Here is a 21,558-nt window from a genome sequence, read left to right on the forward strand (position 1 = left end):
ATGAGAGACCATCCATATTCACAGCATCTATCGGGATACAGAATGGACAGGGTTTTTTTTCTCATCCCACCTACCTCCCCGGGGGTGGGGGGGAACCTTTCAAGTCTTTTGGGGGGATTTACCTCATGTAAAGGTTAGGAATGTCTGAGGTCTATAAATTTGCCCCAGGATATTTAGACCCCAGTGAATTTTTTCCAGTTAAAATGATCTGTCTAAACCATTAAAGTAGAGAGGAAAGGAAGCAACTCTTCAGACATTGAAAACAAACTGGTTGAGCCATTCCAAAGAAACCTGAAGGTCCTTTGAATTTTTATTTATTTAAGAAGAGATTATCGCAATGTGCGTGCAAATAGCAGCTGCCATCTCAAGGCAGATTTGACAACCAAATCTGAAAATATATTAGCAATATTTAAGCATCTATAGTGTTAATGCAAATTCCTTTGCAGCAGCACATAGAGTTGGCATGATCTATAAACCATTGAAACTCACAGTACAGCCAGCAAACATTGCTGGAAGGGAATATTTCCAGCCCTCAAAATCAAAAATGCATGCACAAATATTTAGTTCTGAAGGTTTTAAAGTCTCTCTCCCTCCCCACCCCTTCTCCCCCTCCCCACCGTTCTCTCTCTCGCTCTCTCAGACACAAACACACTCACAGATGCAGCATAACACAAAATCAGGCCAACAAATGGTGCCACCTCCAAATCAGGAACTCTAAACTCTCCCAGAAAATCAGTAGATGCATACGTATTAGCCTATCTTTGTAATTGGTGGAAGGAAGGAAGGAAGGAAGGAAGGAAGGAAGGAAGGAAGGAAGGAAGGAAGGAAGGAAGGAAGGAAGGAAGGAAAATACTATTTTCTTCTACAACTTTAAAATATGCCTCCAGTTTTGTACAGCTTTGCATTCATGATGCAGGTATAACTAAATATTAATGGCACTATTTTTAAACTCCCCCCCCCCAATTAATTTGCCTGTTTCTTCACCTCCCATGAACCAACTGAAATGCAACAAAAATTACCCCCTTCCAATGCCATTCCTTTGCAAGGTTTCAGCCTGTGAACTTAAAAAAGGTGAAGGATGAAGGTGGATCGCTTCAAGGAGCAGTATTAGTTGGAATGCATTAAAGATTAATTTAAATGACTTCAATGCGATTTCTCCATCATCACGCCCACTAATGGAACGTGAGCCGTTATTTATTCTTCTCTAACATATATGCTCAATGCTGTTACTAACTGACAAAAAGCATCGTTGCCTTGAGAGTTTCTGCTTTAAATATTTTCCTTCAAAAGCTTTGGGGCCTTTTATTATTTTTAACCCTCTTTCTTTGCACTACAGTACACTGAAAATTAGTTAAGGATGAATTATCTGATAGGGGAAGTCCTATTCATAAAATCTTAAGGAAGTGTACTTAAGCAAATAAGGGACTGAAGAGAGTTCTCCCTGCAGGCAGGCAGTATGGAAAGCATTTAACCCAGCCAAGGAAAGAAAATCAAAAAACCCTCCACCGAGCCATCTTCCCCGCTCGCCCTGCATTAATTTTAACAAAGATCGCAAGAGTGCTTGGCAAAGTACAGGACAGGTTTGGATTTCAAATTAACATTACACGAGATGCTAATCCTTATTCAATCAAAAAGGATGTGTGTGTAATAAGGAACATTCAAAGACCCCTAACTCTTCCCATCCCTCTACTTAGAGGCAGCATCCACCTTCCTGAGAAATTCCAGCCTATCTCTTATGCACCATGGGATTTTTATTATCATACATATTTTTCCTCCTAATAATTGAGAAATCTGACTCCTCTCAAAATATTCCCAGGCATTGTTGGGGCATTATTTTCATCTTTTCACAAAAGTACTGAAACCTATCATAACCGCCAGGGTGACCCAGTGTGTTGGCGTGTGGACAGTGGCAACTCAACGCTTGGACGTTAATTGGCCAAGAACATTTTTTTTTTCAGACTGGCCTTGGGCAACGCAGTATCTGTCAGCCTCAGTTCCCAACCCATAAAATGGGATTATTGCAACGATTAACTGTATTTTCTAAATAAGATTAGAAAGTCTGCCCAAGAGGTTTTTGCAATCCCTTAATTAAGACCAATGTATTTATATAAAAGTAAATATTTTCCAACATTACAGAAAAGGGGAGAATGGGGAAACGATTGAGCTTCCTGTATTTTGAATGCTTTCAGAATAATTTTTATGTGGTAATAATCTTTAATGTCTGCAAAACAATCTAGTTCTCCATTAAATATTGGAAAATGATTGGAGTGGAATTTTGGGGTATCCTAATCATTGAAGGGCACTGCCCTCAAGTCATTAGTGTACCCCTACCTAAATGTTCTAAAATGTTCACTATATCAAATAAAACATACTTTTCACAGTTAATCACAAAGGAGCTGCTTCTCTTACTTGGGGTTTGCATGTGAATCTCCAACCTTTGTACACGGGTTCAGTTTTATCTGTCTTTCCTAACCAATCCATAATCCATATGGTTCCAGAATGCACACAGATAATTACACTGGCAAGTCATATAGTCCTCCATTCAAATATCACCTCCCAAAGAATTCAGTAGGGTAACTTAGGCAAGGCTGTCTCACCTAGCCTCAGTTTCCCCATTTGAAATAAGGGGCATACTAGCACAACTGTAGTTTGCAGGGCTGCTATACAATTCACAGTCAGGCAATGCAATTAAAGCCTGTGAACATTTCAGTACTACAATATTATTACTATCAGACTGATAACATAAGCCACTCAGTGTTATTCAGGAGACAACCAGCTGCTAAAGTTACTAAAGAAAGATATTTCACTGTGAACTGTGGCCCATTCCATCTAGGTGGACCCAAACAAATTTGATCTAAATTTAAAGCTAAATAGGGTTGGACTCAGTTAGTATTTATATAGAAGATCACTAAGGAATCCAGTTTTCTACTGTTACCCAACCTCCCTCCCACACACACACAGATGTGTCCATGTAGTCAGAGAGCCAGTTTGCACCAGTGGGTAAGGCACTGGACTAGGAGCAAGGAAATTTGAGTTCTAGTCCCACCTTAGCCACAAAGCAACTAGATGATGAAGGAGTATTCTTTCAGACCCAAGAAGACAACAGTGGCAAATCACTTTCAAAAATGATGCCTAGAAAAGTACATGGACTTATCTACGTTACCCCCAGGAGTCAAGTCTGCCTGGAAGACATGTCACTATAACCGCCATGTCATCAGGCATGTGAGCTCCACTTGAACAATTTTAGTTTTGTCTGGTATATATGTCACAGGTCATCCCCGACTATAACGTGAAAAGTCACTCCTGCATCTGCTCTGCTGAATTAAAGCATAGAGAATCATCTCTCACATATGCAAAATACAAATGAAAGGAGCATAAGAGAGGCCTTCAAACTCTGGAGAAAGCTATCCTTATCAGGAATTATAATACCGTGTTTCCCCGAAAATAAGACCCTGTCTTATATTTTTTTGAACCCTGAAATAAGCGCTTGGCCTTACTGCCATGTGCTCAAAAGCCCAATTGGGATTATTATCAGGGGATGTCTTATTTTGGAAGAAACAGGGGTAGTATGCAAAGAAACCTCCTCGTATGAGGATCGGAAGACAGAAGGATGGGCAAAAGTAACAAAGTACCAGTCGTTTGTTATGTTCTTGTATGCTTAGAACACAGCATCCGATGCAGAAAAGGGCAGATTTGGTGATAATGTCCAACAATCCTGCTCACACAGCTACATAGTCGTAATCTGTGGGGTTTTTTCCACACCACAATTCTCATCTTTTAATTTAATTCCGTGCAGTTCAGTCAGTACCACTTCTTGCTTATTGTATTCAACACAGGTAAAACAGACAGAATAAAGACCATCAAGAGGCATCTGCCTCCATTTTGTAATGCTAACAATTAAAAAGTTTGTCAGTACAGTTGACACTTGTATTGTTTAATATTTTAAAGCCATCTGCATCTTTCTTTAATGACAAACTTTGTTACTTCTGGTTAGATAAACCTGGTCACTGATGTATGATAATAAGAGAGAACAATGTTATCACTCTCCTGAAATAAATTAGTTTGGCAGTTTTGTGCTCTGGGTGTTTCATATTTTTTTTCTTTTTCTTTTTTTCCCGGTAAATTCAATGTCAAATGGCCAACTGAAATTATGTAAACAGTAGGCAGTTGAATCAATTAACAGCCTGGAGCCAACGCCGTAGGAACTGCTAGTTTAATGGCCCACTAGATATGAAAGCCATCAAATTATTATGAACTTTTACATCTAACTGCAATATTGTATCACAGAAAAAATATCCTTTCTGGTATACCATGACGATATTTCACTCAATAGGTTTGATTTAACGTAAGGATGATTCACAGAATATATTGCATATGATGCAGTCTGCAATCCAGTAGTGTGTGTGTATATAAATAAAGTTGGAAAGCATCCATAGGATCTACTGTACCTGACAACTGTATAAAACAGAAGCGATGCTGCAGCTGCCCCCAGCAAGGCGCAGAGGAGATTGACACGATACGCAGCAGAACCAAAGGGAAAAAGCTCAATGGCCAGTTTAGCCAAAAGAGTGAAGAGAGGGTAGCCCGGAGGATGAGCAACCTGTGAACAAACAAAAGGCTTCTGTTTTGAGATGTCACAATGGCACTCTAATGGAGAAATGGCTTTCTTATTAGCTTAATCATAAACAGATAAGAGTACTATGCCTTAAAAAGCATAGCACTCTCCCTCTCCCTTTCTCTCTCTCTCTTACGCACACACACACTTCTGTTGAATGCTAATTTTAAATACTGCAAAATGTTTGCCTTAACATATGTGGATGCACAAAAAATAGATGAGAGCAGATCACTTTAAAAAGTGGTGACACATATTACTATTATCCCTTAAATGGCTTGAAGTCGGATTCAGCATGTATTCCGGCCATTCAAAAGGCTGGGTTTCTTTTTATTATACAATTATAAAAGAGAGAAAAGAGGGAAAAAACAGATGCTGAACTATTTTATTGGTTAGCAAGTTGAAAGACCACACTGCTATCGGATTACCACCGTGATGACAGTCCTTAAGGTTTTGCCTAAAGGGGATCATGCGCCTTAATAAAGTTTATTGAATAATAAAACTTATTAAAATTGTTAACCCGATTTATTTTTATTCTCTCCAGCTTATACAAAATTTGGATTGATAATAAGCCAGCTACTGTATATACAGTAAAGCCTTTACTTTATAATTTAGTTTAATTGGATTTAAAACTTGGAGTAAATTGTCGTGTGCCGTACTTATAAGTTAGAAAAACTGTGGTTTGAAAATATATTAATCTACTTTAACTCCATGCTTAATTAAACTTCCTTAATTCCTAAAACTGTTAATGAGAGCATTGATTAAACAATACAACTAATACTCACTCCAAGCTCATAGGCAGCTGTGATCAGTTCCCCTGTGAAAAAATAATATAAAACCAATAATTACTATTATGGAATGACACTCCTCCCAAATTTTCAAAATGCAAACCCTTACGTTGGGGGTTTTGCATTAATTTGACTGCATAAAAGTGTAAATCTGTGGAGATTTAGCAGCATGAAATTTTCCAAGAGTATTTTCTTTCCCCTCTGATGTCAATGCACAAAGTATTCTTTTGTCATATTTTCTTGACTCTCCTACCAGCAGAAAAGCGAAGGTGAGTTGTAGCTAGGAATGATGAATAACAACAACAAAAACATCAACATCGTTCTTTAAAGTTTGGAGTAATTTAACGTAAGGGCAGAGGCCACATGAAAAAGACAAAATAACCGAGAGAATTTGATTTCACAGCTCAGCCTCCGACTTTGTATTATGGATTCTTGATACTGTTCTTTTTCAATCAGTGCGGACTTCTATTTTGGAGCAGGACAATTATCCTAATAAGGATGTAGGTTTATTCCCAAGCGCCTTGCAAATTTTATACCGAGTTACAATTTTCCCAGCCTTCAGGTTTTTTTACCCATCAGCCGCCCCTACTGAATTTTCCACTGATCATTTTATTTTGAAAAAAAAACCATAATGCAACTGTGCTACAGTTTAGCTTCATTTATATCCTCCTCAGCATGCTGCATCTTCAAAACATTATGTATGTCTGACGGCCCAAGGTAAATTTGGTTATGTCTTCACAACTTCCCGGGGGTGGGGGGGGTGGGGGAGTTTGGCGTGATTTTTTTTTAAAAAAGAAAAGCCTAACTAAAATATCAGGGTTTTGGGTTTTTTTACAAAATTTGATGTTTCCACATAAAACAACAACATTGTTATTCTTAAGGACTGAATCCAAAAATTCAGGGATAGTTTTTGCAATGTTTATAATTGTACAGTAGTTCTCAATTAATACAGTTCATGAATTCTACAAACTGGTCACATTATTTGAATTTGCACTATCTGAAGTGATATTTTTATGGAAAATATAACTGGTTTCAGCTCAATGGAAATGGGCACTGAAATTTTTTTAACCTAAACTTTTATATGTATACTAATGAAATGTTATAATAAAGAGTTCTTTTTCCACAGTTTTATTCTTCTCATCTGTTTCACTACCTTCTCCATTGGTATCATTATTATGATTATCCTTTGTTATTATTATTATTGTTCCTTTTTTGTTTTGCATGTACATTGATAGCTTATGCACTGGAGACAAATTCCTTGTGTGTCTAATCACACTTGCCCAATAAATCTATTCTATTCTATTCTATTCTATTCTATTCTATTCTATTCTATTCTATTCTATTCTATTCTATTCTATTCTACTCTACTCTATTCTACTCTATTCTAATTCTAATTCTATTCTATTCTATTCTATTCTATTCCTATTCTATACAAAGAACATACATAAAATTTAAATGTATGATTAACAAAGTCATAGTGTACTTATAGAAAGCAAAAAAAAAATCAACTATAGATTCCATCAATCCAACATCTTGTCCTATTTTAGCATTGCTATGACCACAATCACATAATTCAATTACATCAATTTTTTGGTCAAATGTAATAACAATTTTAACATAGTGGCTCAGTGGCTAAGACGCTGAGTTTGTCAATCAGAAGGTTGGCAGTTCAGCGGTTCGAATCCCTAGTGCCACATAATGGAGTGAGCTCACGTTACTTGTCCCAGGTTCTGCCAACCTAGCAGTTCGAAAGCACGTAAAAAATGCAAGTAGAAAAATAGGGACCACTTTGGTGGGAAGATAACAACACTCTGTGCACCTTCGGCATTTAGTCATGCCAGCCACATGACCACAGAGACGTCTTCAGACAGCGCTGGCTCTTCGGTTTAGAAACAGAGATGAGCACTGCCCCCTAGAGTCGGGAACGACTAGCACATATGTGTGGGGGAACCTTTACTTTATCTTTAATAACAATTTTTAAACTTGTACTGTTTTATGCATGCACTAGCATTGAATTAAGTGAATTTTGGCTTGGATTAAATACAACTTGGTATCAATTTATAATCACACTAAATTGAATATTGCATTACAAGTAGACCTTGTTTAACAATTTCCTTGTTTAGTGACTATCTGAATTTATGACAGCACTGAAAAAGTAACACATGTCCAGTTCTCACACCTATGACTATTGCAACATCCCCATGGTCATGTGATCAAGACTTGTATATTTATGAAAAGTTTATGCTGCCCATCTCTCTGCCATTGAACTCAGGGTAGTTTACAATAACCATAAATAGCACAATAAAACAATTATAGGATAAAACATTAGACATTAAAAGTTAAAATATTAAAAATTAATATTAAAATGGATAAAAAAACCAATATATAGACTGAGTGAAAGTGAGATCATGTACTAGTCTGCTAGCCACCTCCAAAATGGGATGGTTCCATTAGGGCCACAACCCAGTTGACAAAGCCAAGATTTCAGGCCCTTTCAGAAGGCTATGAGGGTGAAAAATAATCCAAAGGCTAGGAGTCACAATTTTGCAATCAGCAGGCATTTATGATCTTTGCAGCATCCCAAGGTCCTGTGGTTGCCATTTATAGACTTCCAACCAGCTTCAAACAACCAGAGTGAATGAAAAAGCCAGGATTACAACTATGAGTTATGTTCACGTAATGTTTTGATTAACAATGACTTATTGAACAACCGAATCCAAAGTGATGTTGTAAGTATGTCAGATGCATGATATTTCCCTTAGTGACTACAACGCTTGCTTAACAATAAAATTAATGATCCCAATTGAGGTCACTAAGCAAGTACTACCTACATTTGAACAGGCAGTTATCACAACCTACTTATATAAAGACATATTAGTCATGCTGCTGGGAGATATTTTTATAGCAATTTTATCAAGAATTGTCATTACAACAACGAAAACCAATACTAAAAAAAAGAAAAAGGTGGGGGGGAAAGGAAAAAGAGAAAAAGAAATAGAAAAGAAAAAAAGAAAAAGAAAGTAAAGAAAAAGAGTTATATAAAGAAATAACTTCCCATCCTCAAGTGCAATTAATTTTAGATATTTATCACCGTCTCTTAAAATACAACATACAACATTTTTCCTAAACCCCATCCTTTATCCATAAACAAATCCATAAAACCTCATCATTTCAGTCCTAATGTCGGCAAAAGTCCATTAAGGATTACCAGAGATAACAAAATATGTATTTCGCCAAATTAATCAAATAAACCAGCTTTATATTCCTTCCTTTTACTTCTAGCAGTCTTGATCTTTAGATTACGTCATCAAGTAATATTATATATTTCTTTTCATTTCTTCTTTGTTCCTTCTCACAAAAATCTTTGAAACTTTAACAATTTTCTTTTGTGAATCCAATGTAGAAAAATTATCCAACTCACACTCTTGGTTTGTTGTTTGTATATTCTTTTTTATTACTAAGACATCAGCCAGCTTCTTTTGCATGTACAAGTAACATCTTTTTCCACATGATTCTTGCAGACTGTTATTTTTAAATCACCTTCAACTCAGTCTCATTTGTGTCAGATAGAACTTGTTCCTCTTCCATAATGTTTTATAGCTACAAAGGCATACACTAATTTCTGGAACCATTGTTCAAAATATCCTTCAATATGTCCAATGTTAAAAAGTTTTGCTTCATTTATAAATTAAGTTTGAATGTTCTTCTCCTTTAATTGTAATCTTTAGTTCCTTCTAGTTACCTCTAGTGTCCCATTTTTAAAGTCTTTATCTATTTGTGTTTTTTAAAAGAAAATATTTTCCTATGGGTGTGAGTCTTTATAATGAATTCCAAAATCTCATTTTAAAAGAAACGTCTTAAATTCTTAGTTAATATTCCTTTTGCTAAGGATTGAAGGAAACTCAACTGATGCTATAAAACTTATCAATCCATTTCCAAAACCAATTAGAAAAGAAAGTTGAGAACTTAGTGTCCTTTCAAAGGCAATGACTACCGTTTGATCAAGTCAAGTGTGATCAAGAGGGTTATTCCCTCATCTTCCAGAGCTCTGAACCTGTTGGGAGACTGCTGCCTTGAGATCTCCTTACAAGAAGCAACTGTATGGAGCATCTGTGGGCTATCTCAAGTCCTCTCCTTGTCCAGGTAAGAATTATTAGAGAGCCATTTTTCATTGGCTCATCAGACCCACTTTTTGTGGAGCCATCTTCAGTTCACCGTTTCTTTCTCAGAAGTCCCATACTTCTGGGAGATTCAAAAGGGCCCTTCACTTCAATGAGGCTTTGAATCGAGCAAAATCGCAAAGATGGGAAGGTGCAACAACCACCCTTCCAATCCAGGTATCTCTAGAAGCCAGCTTAGAGACTAAGCTTCAGGTGAAGACCCCCCCCCCAACCCTTTGCAGAGCAGATCGTGTTGCATCAACCTTACTAAATGAATCCTGTTGGGACAGTTACAGCTCAGAAGCTGAGGGCAGGAGGGGGTGTTATGCCATGGCAGATGCCCAACTTTCAAACATATCTTATTTTTGTTTGATCTATTTCTTTACTTCCATCTCTTCTTTAAAAGAACTTGAAGCAACCTATAAGAAGCATAATGAAAATACAGGGGAAATAAGTAAATTGCAATGCAAAGTAAAGCACTAGCTATAAAACATATATATTTAAAATACTGGAAGAAAAAACATCATAAGTAAATGCAAAGTTCACACACAAATCATGTGTGACTGTTGTACGCCACTCAAAGTCACTTTCCGCGAGATGGGTGTCTATATAAATTTAATTCATAAATGATAAAAAAATAATAATAAAATAAAAGCACCCTGTTATTAACACAGCTGCCTGCAATTACTGCAGGTTCGAATCTTACCAGGCTCAAGGTTGACTCAGCCTTCCATCCTTTCTAAGGTAGGTTAAATGAGAACCCAGTTTGTGGGGGCAATAAGCTGACTTTGTATAAATATACAAAAGTATGAAGGCTATTGCTTAACGCATTGTAAACCGTCCTGAGTCTCCGGAGAAGGCATATAAATCAAATAAAAAAAAATAAATAGATCAAACTATTCTGAACTGGAATGTGTCACAGATACAAAGAGACAATGAAGCCAGACTAAATTCAGTATCACATTGGTTCAAGAGCACAGAAATTTTTAAAGGGAATATGAAATTGTATCATATCAATATCATGCTAATATCATCACTGAGAGTGGGACCTGCTGCAAAATGCCCAGAAGGCAAATTAATGAAGATTTTTTTTCTGTCCCACTCTGCCCCCCACCTTCAAAGATTTCTGGGGAGCTAAATATTTTTTCAAAGAAAAGAGGAAAAACTACTAGGTGCAACTCTATATACATATTCCATTTTAATTGTGTAAAATCGTGTGTAGCCTCCACAGAGCCCAGAGGTTTTCCTGTATAGAAAAATATTTGAGAGATTAGTGATCAGGTTTCAACCTACAGGCAACCGTTTAGGGCAGCTACATTAACTATTTATAAACTATTCAGGCAAGCTAACATAAAATCCAAGAACTTCTGATAAGAATTATCTATCGAAGAACGTCAGAAATTCATAACAGATAAAATATTCAGTCACAGATAAAATATGAGCAGGAAGAAAGTGCTAATGCAGGCAAGTCCTGTGGTAGCATTAGAAGTAATAGCATGTAGAACATAGAAGAATAGTGTCGGAAGGGAGGTCTTTGGAGGTCTTCTAGTCCAGCCCCCTACAATAATTTTATTTATTTATTTATTTATTTATTTATTTATTTATTTATTTATTTATTTATTTAAATTTGTATACCGCCCTTCTCCCGAAGTACTCAGGGCGGTGAACAGCCGAAATTAAAATACATATAATATAAAAGTTAAAAATAACTAAAATAAATTAAACCGATCGGCCTCCCAATTTAAAACCCCACATCTATACAATTTAAAAAACTAACCCATAAAACCTTTTAGGCTAGGCCGGCTTGGTGGAATAAAAAAGTCTTCAGGGCCTTACGGAAAGTACAGAGGTCCGGGATCAGTCGTATTCCGGGAGGGAGCTCATTCCAGAGGGCGGGTGCCCCCACAGAGAAGGCTCTCCCCCTGGGGGCTGCCAGCCGACATTGCTTGACCGACGGCACCCTGAGGAGGCCCTCTCTGTGAGAGCGTATTGGCCGGTGGGAGGTTATTGATTGCAGAAGGCGGTCTCGTAAATACCCTGGCCCTAAGCCAATTCTTACAATTTTGTAAGAATTTAGAAGGCTGTAGCAGTTGGGCCATCTTGTATAAAACCGTTTGCTGTGCTATGCAGCCTTCTCACTTCATATATAAGCAAGGTTAAACTGGCATCTTTATGATACTAGCAAAACCCCAATTCTTTGCTACGTATTATCCTCTCTGGATCTAACGGAGGCTTTGAGATGTGTGTCAAATGTCTTCCACTTGTGCTGATTTACTCAAGGATAAAGGTGATAATCTGGTTCAGAGTTTCCCATGTTTATAGAACATGGAGACTCACAGCATAAAAGATCAATTTAACTTGATATGTTTTTGCCTATATGTTGTGATTCCTCTTCTCTAAACAAGGAGCCTCACCTTTCAAAGATAACGCCATCTTGATAATTGCAAAACAAGTATTCAATTACTTTACAATACCTTTAAAATATGATCTAATGTGATGAAACCTACATAGAGCCAATGCTCTCTGACATCAGGACTCCTGCCTTGACTGATCACTGTATTCCTATGCTAGCTTAATAAACCAGTTTTATTAGATCTCTCCAGTCACTGGCTGGAGTCAGTCAGTTTTTCCACCATTGTCCTGACCCCTTTATATTTATTTATTTATTTTATGCAATTTGTATGCCGCCCTATCTCCGAGGACTCAGGGCGGCTCACAATGGTAAAATGCATAATTCCTGCCAATATAAAATTAAAATCCCAATTCAAAACAATTTAAAAATTCATTAATCCCCCCCCCCCCAATATCCAAGAAATATTATTTCTTGGAATCAGGTTGACAGGCTTAAATGCCAATGTCCTTGCACAGCCAGCCTGATAATTCATCTAGTGTCTAATGTCCCACGACACATCAAAAATTTTTCCATGTTGTTAATATTTCAGTTATGGGGGGAAAAATATAAACTAGACAGCAACTACACTCTCTCCGAGCCCTTCTTCCCCTTTTCTAGACAGATCTGTAGTGTTGTTGAAGGAACCTGTCAACACGGTTCTTCAGGAGTTTTCTCTATTAGAATTATTTTGGTCTTTACTGCTATGCAGGATTGGTACAATCGATCATTAACGCCTCACACATGGCCAAAACATCATAATCTACTTCACTGGCTCAGAGGAAGACTCAAAAGACAGTGCTATTTCTACACTGTTAAGTAAAAGGAAAGAGGGGCAGAAAAGAGGATTTCAATTTACATAAAATTTGCACATTGATTCATATGTACAAGTGCACGTCTTAAATTTTCTTTTGAATCAAGTTTTATTGAATTTTCCCCCCACATTCACCCAAAAAGATGCGGGCACATCTTAAATTTCTTGAGGGATCTGGCCCCATAAAACTGGGATCGACTCCCTGTCTCTTTGGGGAAATCTGACGGCCTTTAATAGAGGGCTAAAGGCCTTTTTTATTTGATTAGCAGGTTCATGTAGGTCCTGGTTGTTCTAACCTACTCTTATTTCACTGCCAGGTCCAGATTAACACCCATTTTAAACAATTATGTATGTAGAACACTTAGTCTTATCCCAGGCAACTGTTTTAAGTATACTGCTAGAACAGTAATATTTGCCTACCGAGTTCTAAGCAAATTTTATTGGAGCAATTTGTCATTTATTTGGGGACAGGTTGCTTATTTTATATTGTGCCTTGGTAAATAATAATATCGTTATTATTATTATTACCATCATCATCATCATTATCAATGCTGTAACAAGAAAGATAGCCTACTTATAGGTAACCTTTATGTTTTGCTGCACATCCTGATTGCAAATTAAGAGACCAAGATTCCAGCTCTTTTTTATGGGTCTTGATCGGACAGCTTTTCAAAGAGAGGATACCTTCAAATACATGGAGGTATATAGGGCATATAAACAAAAAGATCTGGAGGACACATATCTATTCCACCCGACCATTGGTCACGCTGGTTAGAGATTATGGGATTTGTGTCCAAAATATCTAGAGCGTAGCAGCTTGCCTGTCCCTAGCTTAAAACTGTCAAAGCTCCACAGAGCATTTCCTGAGTCATATTCCTTTTCATGTTCGATACAGATTTACTCATAAGATTATATTTAACAGTCCACATGTCCGTAGCCATGAACAAAACAGATGTTGCTAATGGAAAAGGGCTTTCTCTCCCTCTATAGCAGCTTGTACACCCTCCAAAAGCATACCAGAAAATTAGGGAAAGATTCCGGAGCATATCTGGAGGATGCTATGTGAAAGAAAGAATTAATTCCAACTGCTGCACCACTTAATATCTACTCCCATGATTCTGGAAAATGTCATTAATCCTGAATATGGTATTTTTTTTTTTAAAAAAAAAAACCACCTTTTAAATCACTGCTGCTACTTAGAACTTTGCTGGAGTTTCCAATTTTTGCATTGCTTTTCTTTTAAAGTATTTAAAAGAATACTTTTAAATCTATTTTTATATTTCTGAACAATAGATGAATTGATTTTTAATTTTGCTTGATGTTATTCTGCTGCTTTTTAATCATTTTGTCTGAGTTAGCTTCCTTGATTGGAAGTCTAGCCTGCTATAACAAAGCTCTATGGATGTTCTCATCCTTCATGGTGGTTTAAACTGTATCCCAGCTCTTTGAAAAGACAACAAGAAAAGGACAATGGTGAATGGCGTAGACAGAAATCAAACTCTATGAGAAGAGCCTTCCTTCCTTCCTTCCCTCCCTCCCTCTTCCTTGAATTATATCCTAACCTTTTTCAATATGGCTCTCAACATGCCATATGTAACATTCCTTCCTCCTCTCCTCCCCGCCCCAAAGTTTTGTGGCTAGGGTTAGGGTCAGTAAGGATAAGACAAAACAAACAGCCTAAAATCAAGGAGACAACTTCTACAACTAAGAACAGACTTGAACCCATGTCTCTCCAATCCTAGAGAAACACCTTAATCTCTCAACTATTGTGGGGAAATCACTATCATATTATAAGCAAATTGCACTCTCTCACCCAGAGCATTTTCAGAAGTATGCCAGTCAAGCATCATTCTAATAATCACACACAACTATTTAATAATACCACCACTGCTTCATCTTATTTGCATTAGATTGGCTCACACTGGAAGGTTTTTCCACTATAATCTTGCCATGCGAGTATTATTATTATTCATTAAGATAGTCCATAGATGTCACAGAATGGTTGAACTGCAAATATCAATCAACATTTTTGCATACTCCCCAATAAGAAAAATTGTTTTGGGTGCATTTCAGATGATGGTATGTGCATTACATTTTGTGTGTAGGGGGTAAATAGCCGGATCATATTTTTGCTCTGTGAGTTTAAACATCTGTGTCTCCATCAGAGAAAATACAGCACCCTGTGCATAGATTAAGAGGAAAAAGAAAAGAATTTCCTTTTGTATCACATCCATGAAGTCTGCATCCAATAAATAAACAAAGCAGAGTCTTTTCTGGTATTTTATTATAGTGTCCCAGAAACATTAGGTGGCACAAATATAAATCTGATGATGGATGCCACCTACAACCAGTGGTGGGATTCAAGTAATTTAACAACCGGTTCTCTGCCCTAATGATTTCTTCCAAAAACCAGTTTGCCAAACTGCTCAGGAAGTTAACCAGTTCTCCCAAAGTGGTGCAAACTGGTTGAATCCCACCACTGCCTACAACTATAGGAAGTTCACAAATCTGACATGCTGAAATTTAAAATTTTCAATATACTTTCCTCCCCCCCCCCTTCCACTTTACTCCTATAACTCCAAGTTATCTGCCCAAAGCAATTAAATCTGGACAGTTATCAGATGCATGCAGGACCACATTTTCATTTGACCGTCCTAAAAAAAAAACCTTGACCTGCAAATTATTATCCGACAGACAGGAGAACTGAATTTTCAGGTTGTCCCCCAATCCACAACATGGGATCCACACTGTACCCCAAACGATTAAAATTCTGCCCCAAAAGTCATCCATATGCTTATTTTTATTAACATGTCGAATGCTGTGGTTTTTTTAAAAAAAATAAATAAAATAAAATAAATTCCCAAGGCACCTCATTGCTAGGACAGATGCACAACAAAAGCCGATTTGGGTTTCCGACCAATGGGTTGAATTATTACCATAAATTAGAATATGCAAAAAGCATGCAGTACAACTTAGGGGCGGGGGATATCCGCGGGGGGCAAAAAAAAAAAAAAAAACCAGGCAGGACATGAGGCCGGATCTTGATACTTTACCAGAATCTCCCCCGAGCGCCGAGGGGGGGGCAGCTGTCACGTAAAAGGCCGCCACAGCCGCTCCCATCGCGCCAGCCCCACTCAACGCCCCCATTGAGCACCAAGAATCCGCTCCTGCACGCCGCTCCCGCCTGCAGGCGCCACTTCCGGGTTCGGTGGGGAGTGGGCGGGGCCCTGATGGATTGTTCCATTTCCCAGTTTGGGGACGGAGAGAGGCACCTTCTCTTCCCGCGATGGTTGCGTCGAAACGTTCCGGCTTATGCGTGGTGCGCTCCCCCGCCTGGGGAAGGTCAGCGCTGCAGGATATCGGAGAGCTGGGTTGGTAGCGCCCCCCCACCCGCACCCCACCTCCGATCTTATAAAAAAGGTAATACTTTGGATAAGATTTTGGATCTTGTTTTCCGGGCAGTTTGTCGAAACCCCGACACGTTGGAACGCAACGCTGTAAATCTTGAAACCTGGAGCAATTATTATTATTATTATTATTATTATTATTATTATTATTATTATTATTATTATTATTATTATTATTATTATTATTATTATATTATATTATTATTATTATTATTATTATTATTATTTATTTTATTTTATTTTATTTTATTATTTATTTTATTATTTTATTTTATTTTATTTTATTATTTTTTATTTTATTTTATTTTATTATTAGTTCGATTTATATGCTGCCCTTCTCCGGAAACTCAGGGCGGCTTACAATAATGCATTAAGCAATAGCTTCCCTGCTCAGTAGGGCTTTTTGCTGAGAGTTCATGGCTTGCCTGGGCACTCACAAAAACATGGCAGCTCTTCATATTGAATGACCTACTCAGACCATGCAACAGAAGGATATGATGGGAAGATGTTTGTGTTAATTCTACTTTGAGGTTTACCATGTTGCCCAAGTCACCAAGTCACCCTTTTTTTATTGGCTTGTTGAATTTAGAAAGCAATCCAATTTCATCACGCTGTGGTAGCACACAATAAAAATAGCAAAAAACAATAGCAAAAAAAAAATCAGAAACATTTTAAAAAGAACAAGATCTCCAACAGATAAGGACCCATTCTAAGACATGGGTCCTTAATCCTTCAGATTAAGGATCATCTGTGTTCCCAAGGACTTGGTTATGGTGGGAACCCTAGAGCAGGGGTCTTCGACCTTGGCGACTTTAAGACTTGTGGACTTTGCTTGGCTGGCTGAGGAATTCTGGGAGTTCAAGTCCACAGGTCTTAAAGTTGTCAAGGTTGGAGACCCCTGCCCTAGAGACTCTCTATGGAGATGTTGTTCCAGAGGGCAGTCACTTCAACAGAAAAGGCCTACTTCCTGGCTCCTGACAAATTAATAGGACTGGGAGCAGAAATTATGTAAGACAAGCAGAAACTATTGGAGATAGGCTTTCTCTCAGATGACTAGACCCAATGACACAAACAACTTTTTGGTTGTTAACCAGCATCTTGAATTGCACACAAAAGCCAACTGGCAATCAATGTAGTTTGCAGAGGAGTGGGAGGATATGAACATAATGTACTATGCCTACCAGGGCCCATCCTTTTCTGTTCTGGAAGCTTCTGAGTGATCTTGAGGGTAGCATTTCACAATATTCCTTGTGTGACAGGATCAAAGATCAAAGGACCATCTGGAGGGTTCCTTGTGCTTAGAATTGCCAGATGTTGAACAGGTAAAAGAGGACATAATTGAAAAAGTGAAGGGGACGGGGAGGAGAACATAATAACGATTTAACTTTCTCAATATCCTGGTAACAAACTTTACAGCAAATAATTGCAAAATAATTTACTCAGGCCTACAAGAAATTATTTGTTTCAGTATCAAGAAGATTAGTTTTTTTAATTGAAGTATTTTTCCAACAAACCTTTATTTTCAAGAACCTATGCTGCCAATAAAATAAAATTGACAACAAGCTTTTTCAGAATTTCATAGAAACAAATGATGAGTCCTGCGATCTACACATTAAGTGATCATAAATTTAAAGGGGCTGGATGGAATCTGATCGCTGGAATCAGGAAATAAACAGTGGAAATCTAGACTGTTGACAGATGAGAGAGAGAAAGAAACAGATAATTTACAAGATCACAATATATAAAAGTTTGAATGATTACTGCTGTGAAAACTGTCCAAAAAGCCCTCTGAAGATATTTTAAAAGCTGGTTAATATTTTATTTTAAGTCTATGCCTATCAGTTGTAACCCTACGTGCGCCTTTGGTGGTGTGCACTTCATGGCATGAATATGAAGTGTGCTGTAGGTTATAAGTTTCCGTGAGTCTTTAGTTCAAATTTGAACCAGCATTGTGTGGTGGTTAAAGTGTTGGACAAGGAACAGGGGAACCTAAGTTCCAGTCTACCGTTACATGAAAGGTCATTGGATGGCTTAGAGACAGTCCTTCTCAATCCAAACAACCTCACATTAGGTTCTTGTTGGAGGAAAAAAAATAGGAGTGATTATTAGAAGTGGCTATTAGAAGAGGGAGTCAAGCTATTCTCCAAAGCACCTGAGGGCAGGACAAGAAGCAATGGATGGAAACAAAGAGAGAAGCAATCTAGAACTAAAAAGAAATTTCCTGTCAGAACAATTAATCAGTGAAACAACTTGCCTCCAGATGTTGTGAATGCTCCAACACTGGAAGTTTTTAAGAAGAGATTGGACAACCATTTGTCTGAAATATTATAGGTTTTCCTGCCTGAGCAGGGGGTTGGACTAGAAGACCTGTTCTAACGCTGTTGTTCTATTCTGTTCTGTTTATTATGAGTTAGCACAAATGAAACATACATTATGTATCCCAACTTGAGTTCCTGAGTGATATATACATTAATTAAACATTAGTTTTAACATCAACTTTTTACTTCCAACCAAGTCATAGCTCTCAGCCAACCTTACCTACAAAACAGGCATAATATTGTAAATAAGACAACCCTAAACCAATTTTCACCTCCTAGAATCTGGAAGAAAAGGCTGTTTAGAGGATGATCATGGCTTTGCCCTGAAGAGATGGCTTGGACCATGCCAGAACAAGCATGAAGTAGGAAAGACAGGAAAGAGATGCTGTTGGATGTTTATTCACCATCACTACCCTAAGACAGTTACCCATTGACTCAGGGGGATGCACTTTTGGTTGGCCAGCCACAAGAGAAAATCAGGAGATTCCTTTATGACAGGGGTCTCCAATCTTGGTAACTTTAAGACTTGTGGTCTTCAACTCCCAGAATTCCTCAGCCAGCTTTGCTAGGAGTTGAAGTCCACAAGTCGTAAAGTTGCCAAGGTTGGAGACCCCTGCTTTATGACACCAAAAGAGACTGGAGCCTTGAGGTTCTTCATATATGTTTAAACTCCCTCTCTCCATCTCATTAGGGATATCTGCAGAGCAATGTTACATAAAAATAGACTGAGCTTTGATTGATTGATTGATTGATTGATTGATGATTGATGATTGAGTTTCCCTCTGAGGGAGATGAGTAATTAAAAAATGTGAAAAATAAATTGTACCAGTGGCCATCTTGACTGTTTTCACCACATTTTGCAGACACTCCAAAATCTATTGTGTTAAATGGATTGGATAGAAATCATTCAGCAAACCCACACTCACATTTCAAGATCAAGAATAATCAGAAGAAAAACATAGGAGCTATTCCCAGATTCACTGTCAAAAGACCACAATCATGCACTTTCTATTCTACATAAATTTGAAAATGCTTCTCCTCATATCTTTGGATGAAGGACTGCGTCTAGCCGCATTAGGCTTCTAAGATCATTTGTACATTGTTTGCTTGCCATGTAGGCTGTACAGGTAGTCCTCAACTTAAAACAATTAGTTTAGTGACTGTTCAAAGTTACAACGGCAATGAAAAAACTGACTTAAGATCATTTTTCACACTTACGATCATTGCAGCGTTCCCATGGTCACGGAATCAAAATTAAGATGCTAGGGAATTGTTTCATATTTATGACGGTTGCAGTGTCCCAGGGTCATGTGATCACCTTTTGCAACCTTCTGACAAGCAAAGTCAATGGGGAAGCCAGATTCACTTAACAATTGTATTACTAACTTAACAACTGCAATGATTCTCTGTGATGTGAAAAGTCATAAAACACTTTACAAATGTCTCACTTAGTAGCATACATTTTGGGCTCAATTGTGGTCATAAGTCAAGGACTGCCTGTATTCACCCAAAGGCTACGCTGCAAGCAAGGAAATTGCTGTAGACAATTTAGGTAGTAAGGTAGTTAAATAACTGGTTAATGGCCAATGATTTTAGACATGGAAAATAGCAATAGCACTTAGATTTATATACTGCTTCACAGTGCTTTACAGCCCTCTCTAAGCGGTTTTACAGAGTCAGCATATTGCCCCAACAATCTGGCTCCTCATTTTACTGACCTTGGAAGGATGGAAGGCTGAGTCAATCTTTAGCTGGTGAGACTCCAACTGCCGAACTGCTGGCAGCCGGCAGTCAGCAGAAGTAGCCTGCAGTACTGCATTCTAACCACTGTGCCACCACAGCTCTTATCTACAAGCAATATCTACAAGCAATATGCAGATAGTCTTAACTAAGTTAATCTTTCTCAGCTTGACCTGCTTTACAGGGAGTTGTTAGGGTTACCTAACAGCTCTGAGTTATTATGGGGGAAGCTGGGTCATAAGTAGGGTAAGAACATAAAAGATGAGGTATATGTGTGCATTTATATGGCATTCAACCACATGCATGAAGTCCATATTTGGGCAAGAATCCATGCTTTTTTAAAAAAAATAAAGAGGACTTATGGAATAGAAAACCGAGCAAACACTTATATACTTATTAATGATACCTGATGACCGCTAGGGGGAGCAACTAAGGAAGTTTTCCAAATATACTTGCTGCCCTCTAGTGATCATCTGAAGTTGCCATGTCAGTTTTAACTACTATAGCATAAACTTACAGAAGATTTTCAGTTGCATTGTAAAGAGTCTTGATATATGACAGTAGTAGACAGCAAAATCATGGGACTGTAACAAAAATATCTGAAACATGGGAAATGATTAAAAGAAGAAACTGAATATAATTGCAACAGAAGGTAGCATAGCTGAAAATATCAGGGTAGATAAGTCAGCTACGTGGGTTACATTTAATCAGAGATATTTGGGGAATTAACTTTGCATTCATTTAATTTTGCCTTCTGGCTATTTAAAATGTTCTTATTATATTGACTAAAACATTTTACATAGTTCATTTCTTTACAACACTTCAAGTATTGCTAAAGGGTCACGTTAAAGTTGAAAAATACAAATTTCTAATACTCTGATGTCACTGAAACCATCTAACAAACAATTTATTTTCTCTGAATCTTACAAAGTTTTAGTAGGAAGAATTGTCATGTGCTCAGAAATAACATTTTAAAAAATCACCCTTTCAAGCAGCTTTTCAAGTCACGGAGGTAAGTGTTATGAATGCGCCCTGCTAATATTTGAGATCAACTTTCATTGGAGGCACAGGAGGAAAAAAAATGATTTAAAACTTGGCAGCTCTTATATTCCTGCATAAGGTATAAATTAAAAGATTTTACTGGACTAGTCAAGGCATGCCTCTATAATATCATTTTCTTCCAGATTTGAATTAACAGCTAGAGATTTATTTTATACTATAGTTCGATTGAAGACCTTATTTGAAATGGACATAAGCCTGTCACTTCTTGAAATGAGATCTACTGATACAGCTTTTAGTGGTGCTTTACTACTATATGATATGATTAGTA

At 37.6% G+C, this 21,558-nt stretch overlaps 1 protein-coding gene across 7 annotated transcripts in view; it reads right to left on the minus strand.

Annotated features, from left to right (window-relative positions):
• TMEM260 (transmembrane protein 260) overlaps nt 1-16,022 on the minus strand; it is a 48,108-nt gene extending 32,086 nt beyond the window's left edge. For 2 of the 7 annotated variants that reach the window (XM_060693542.2, XM_087895405.1), the window contains exons 1-3: nt 15,817-15,975; nt 5,398-5,429; nt 4,449-4,600 (exon numbers count right to left, since the gene is read on the minus strand). In XM_060693542.2, coding sequence (XP_060549525.2) covers nt 4,449-4,600; nt 5,398-5,429; nt 15,817-15,910 — 278 coding nt within the window. In that variant the 5' untranslated portion in view covers nt 15,911-15,975. Of the gene's footprint in view, nt 1-4,448; nt 4,601-5,397; nt 5,430-15,816 lie in introns of all 7 variants that reach the window. The other 5 variants (XM_060693549.2, XM_087895413.1, XM_060693538.2 and 2 more) reach the window with 4 other exon arrangements.
• Between the last annotated feature and the right edge of the window lie 5,536 nt (nt 16,023-21,558).

Source organism: Pantherophis guttatus, chromosome 1 (assembly GCF_059756535.1).
Source record: "Pantherophis guttatus breed Tessera chromosome 1, ASM5975653v1, whole genome shotgun sequence".
Lineage (NCBI taxonomy): Eukaryota > Metazoa > Chordata > Lepidosauria > Squamata > Colubridae > Pantherophis > Pantherophis guttatus.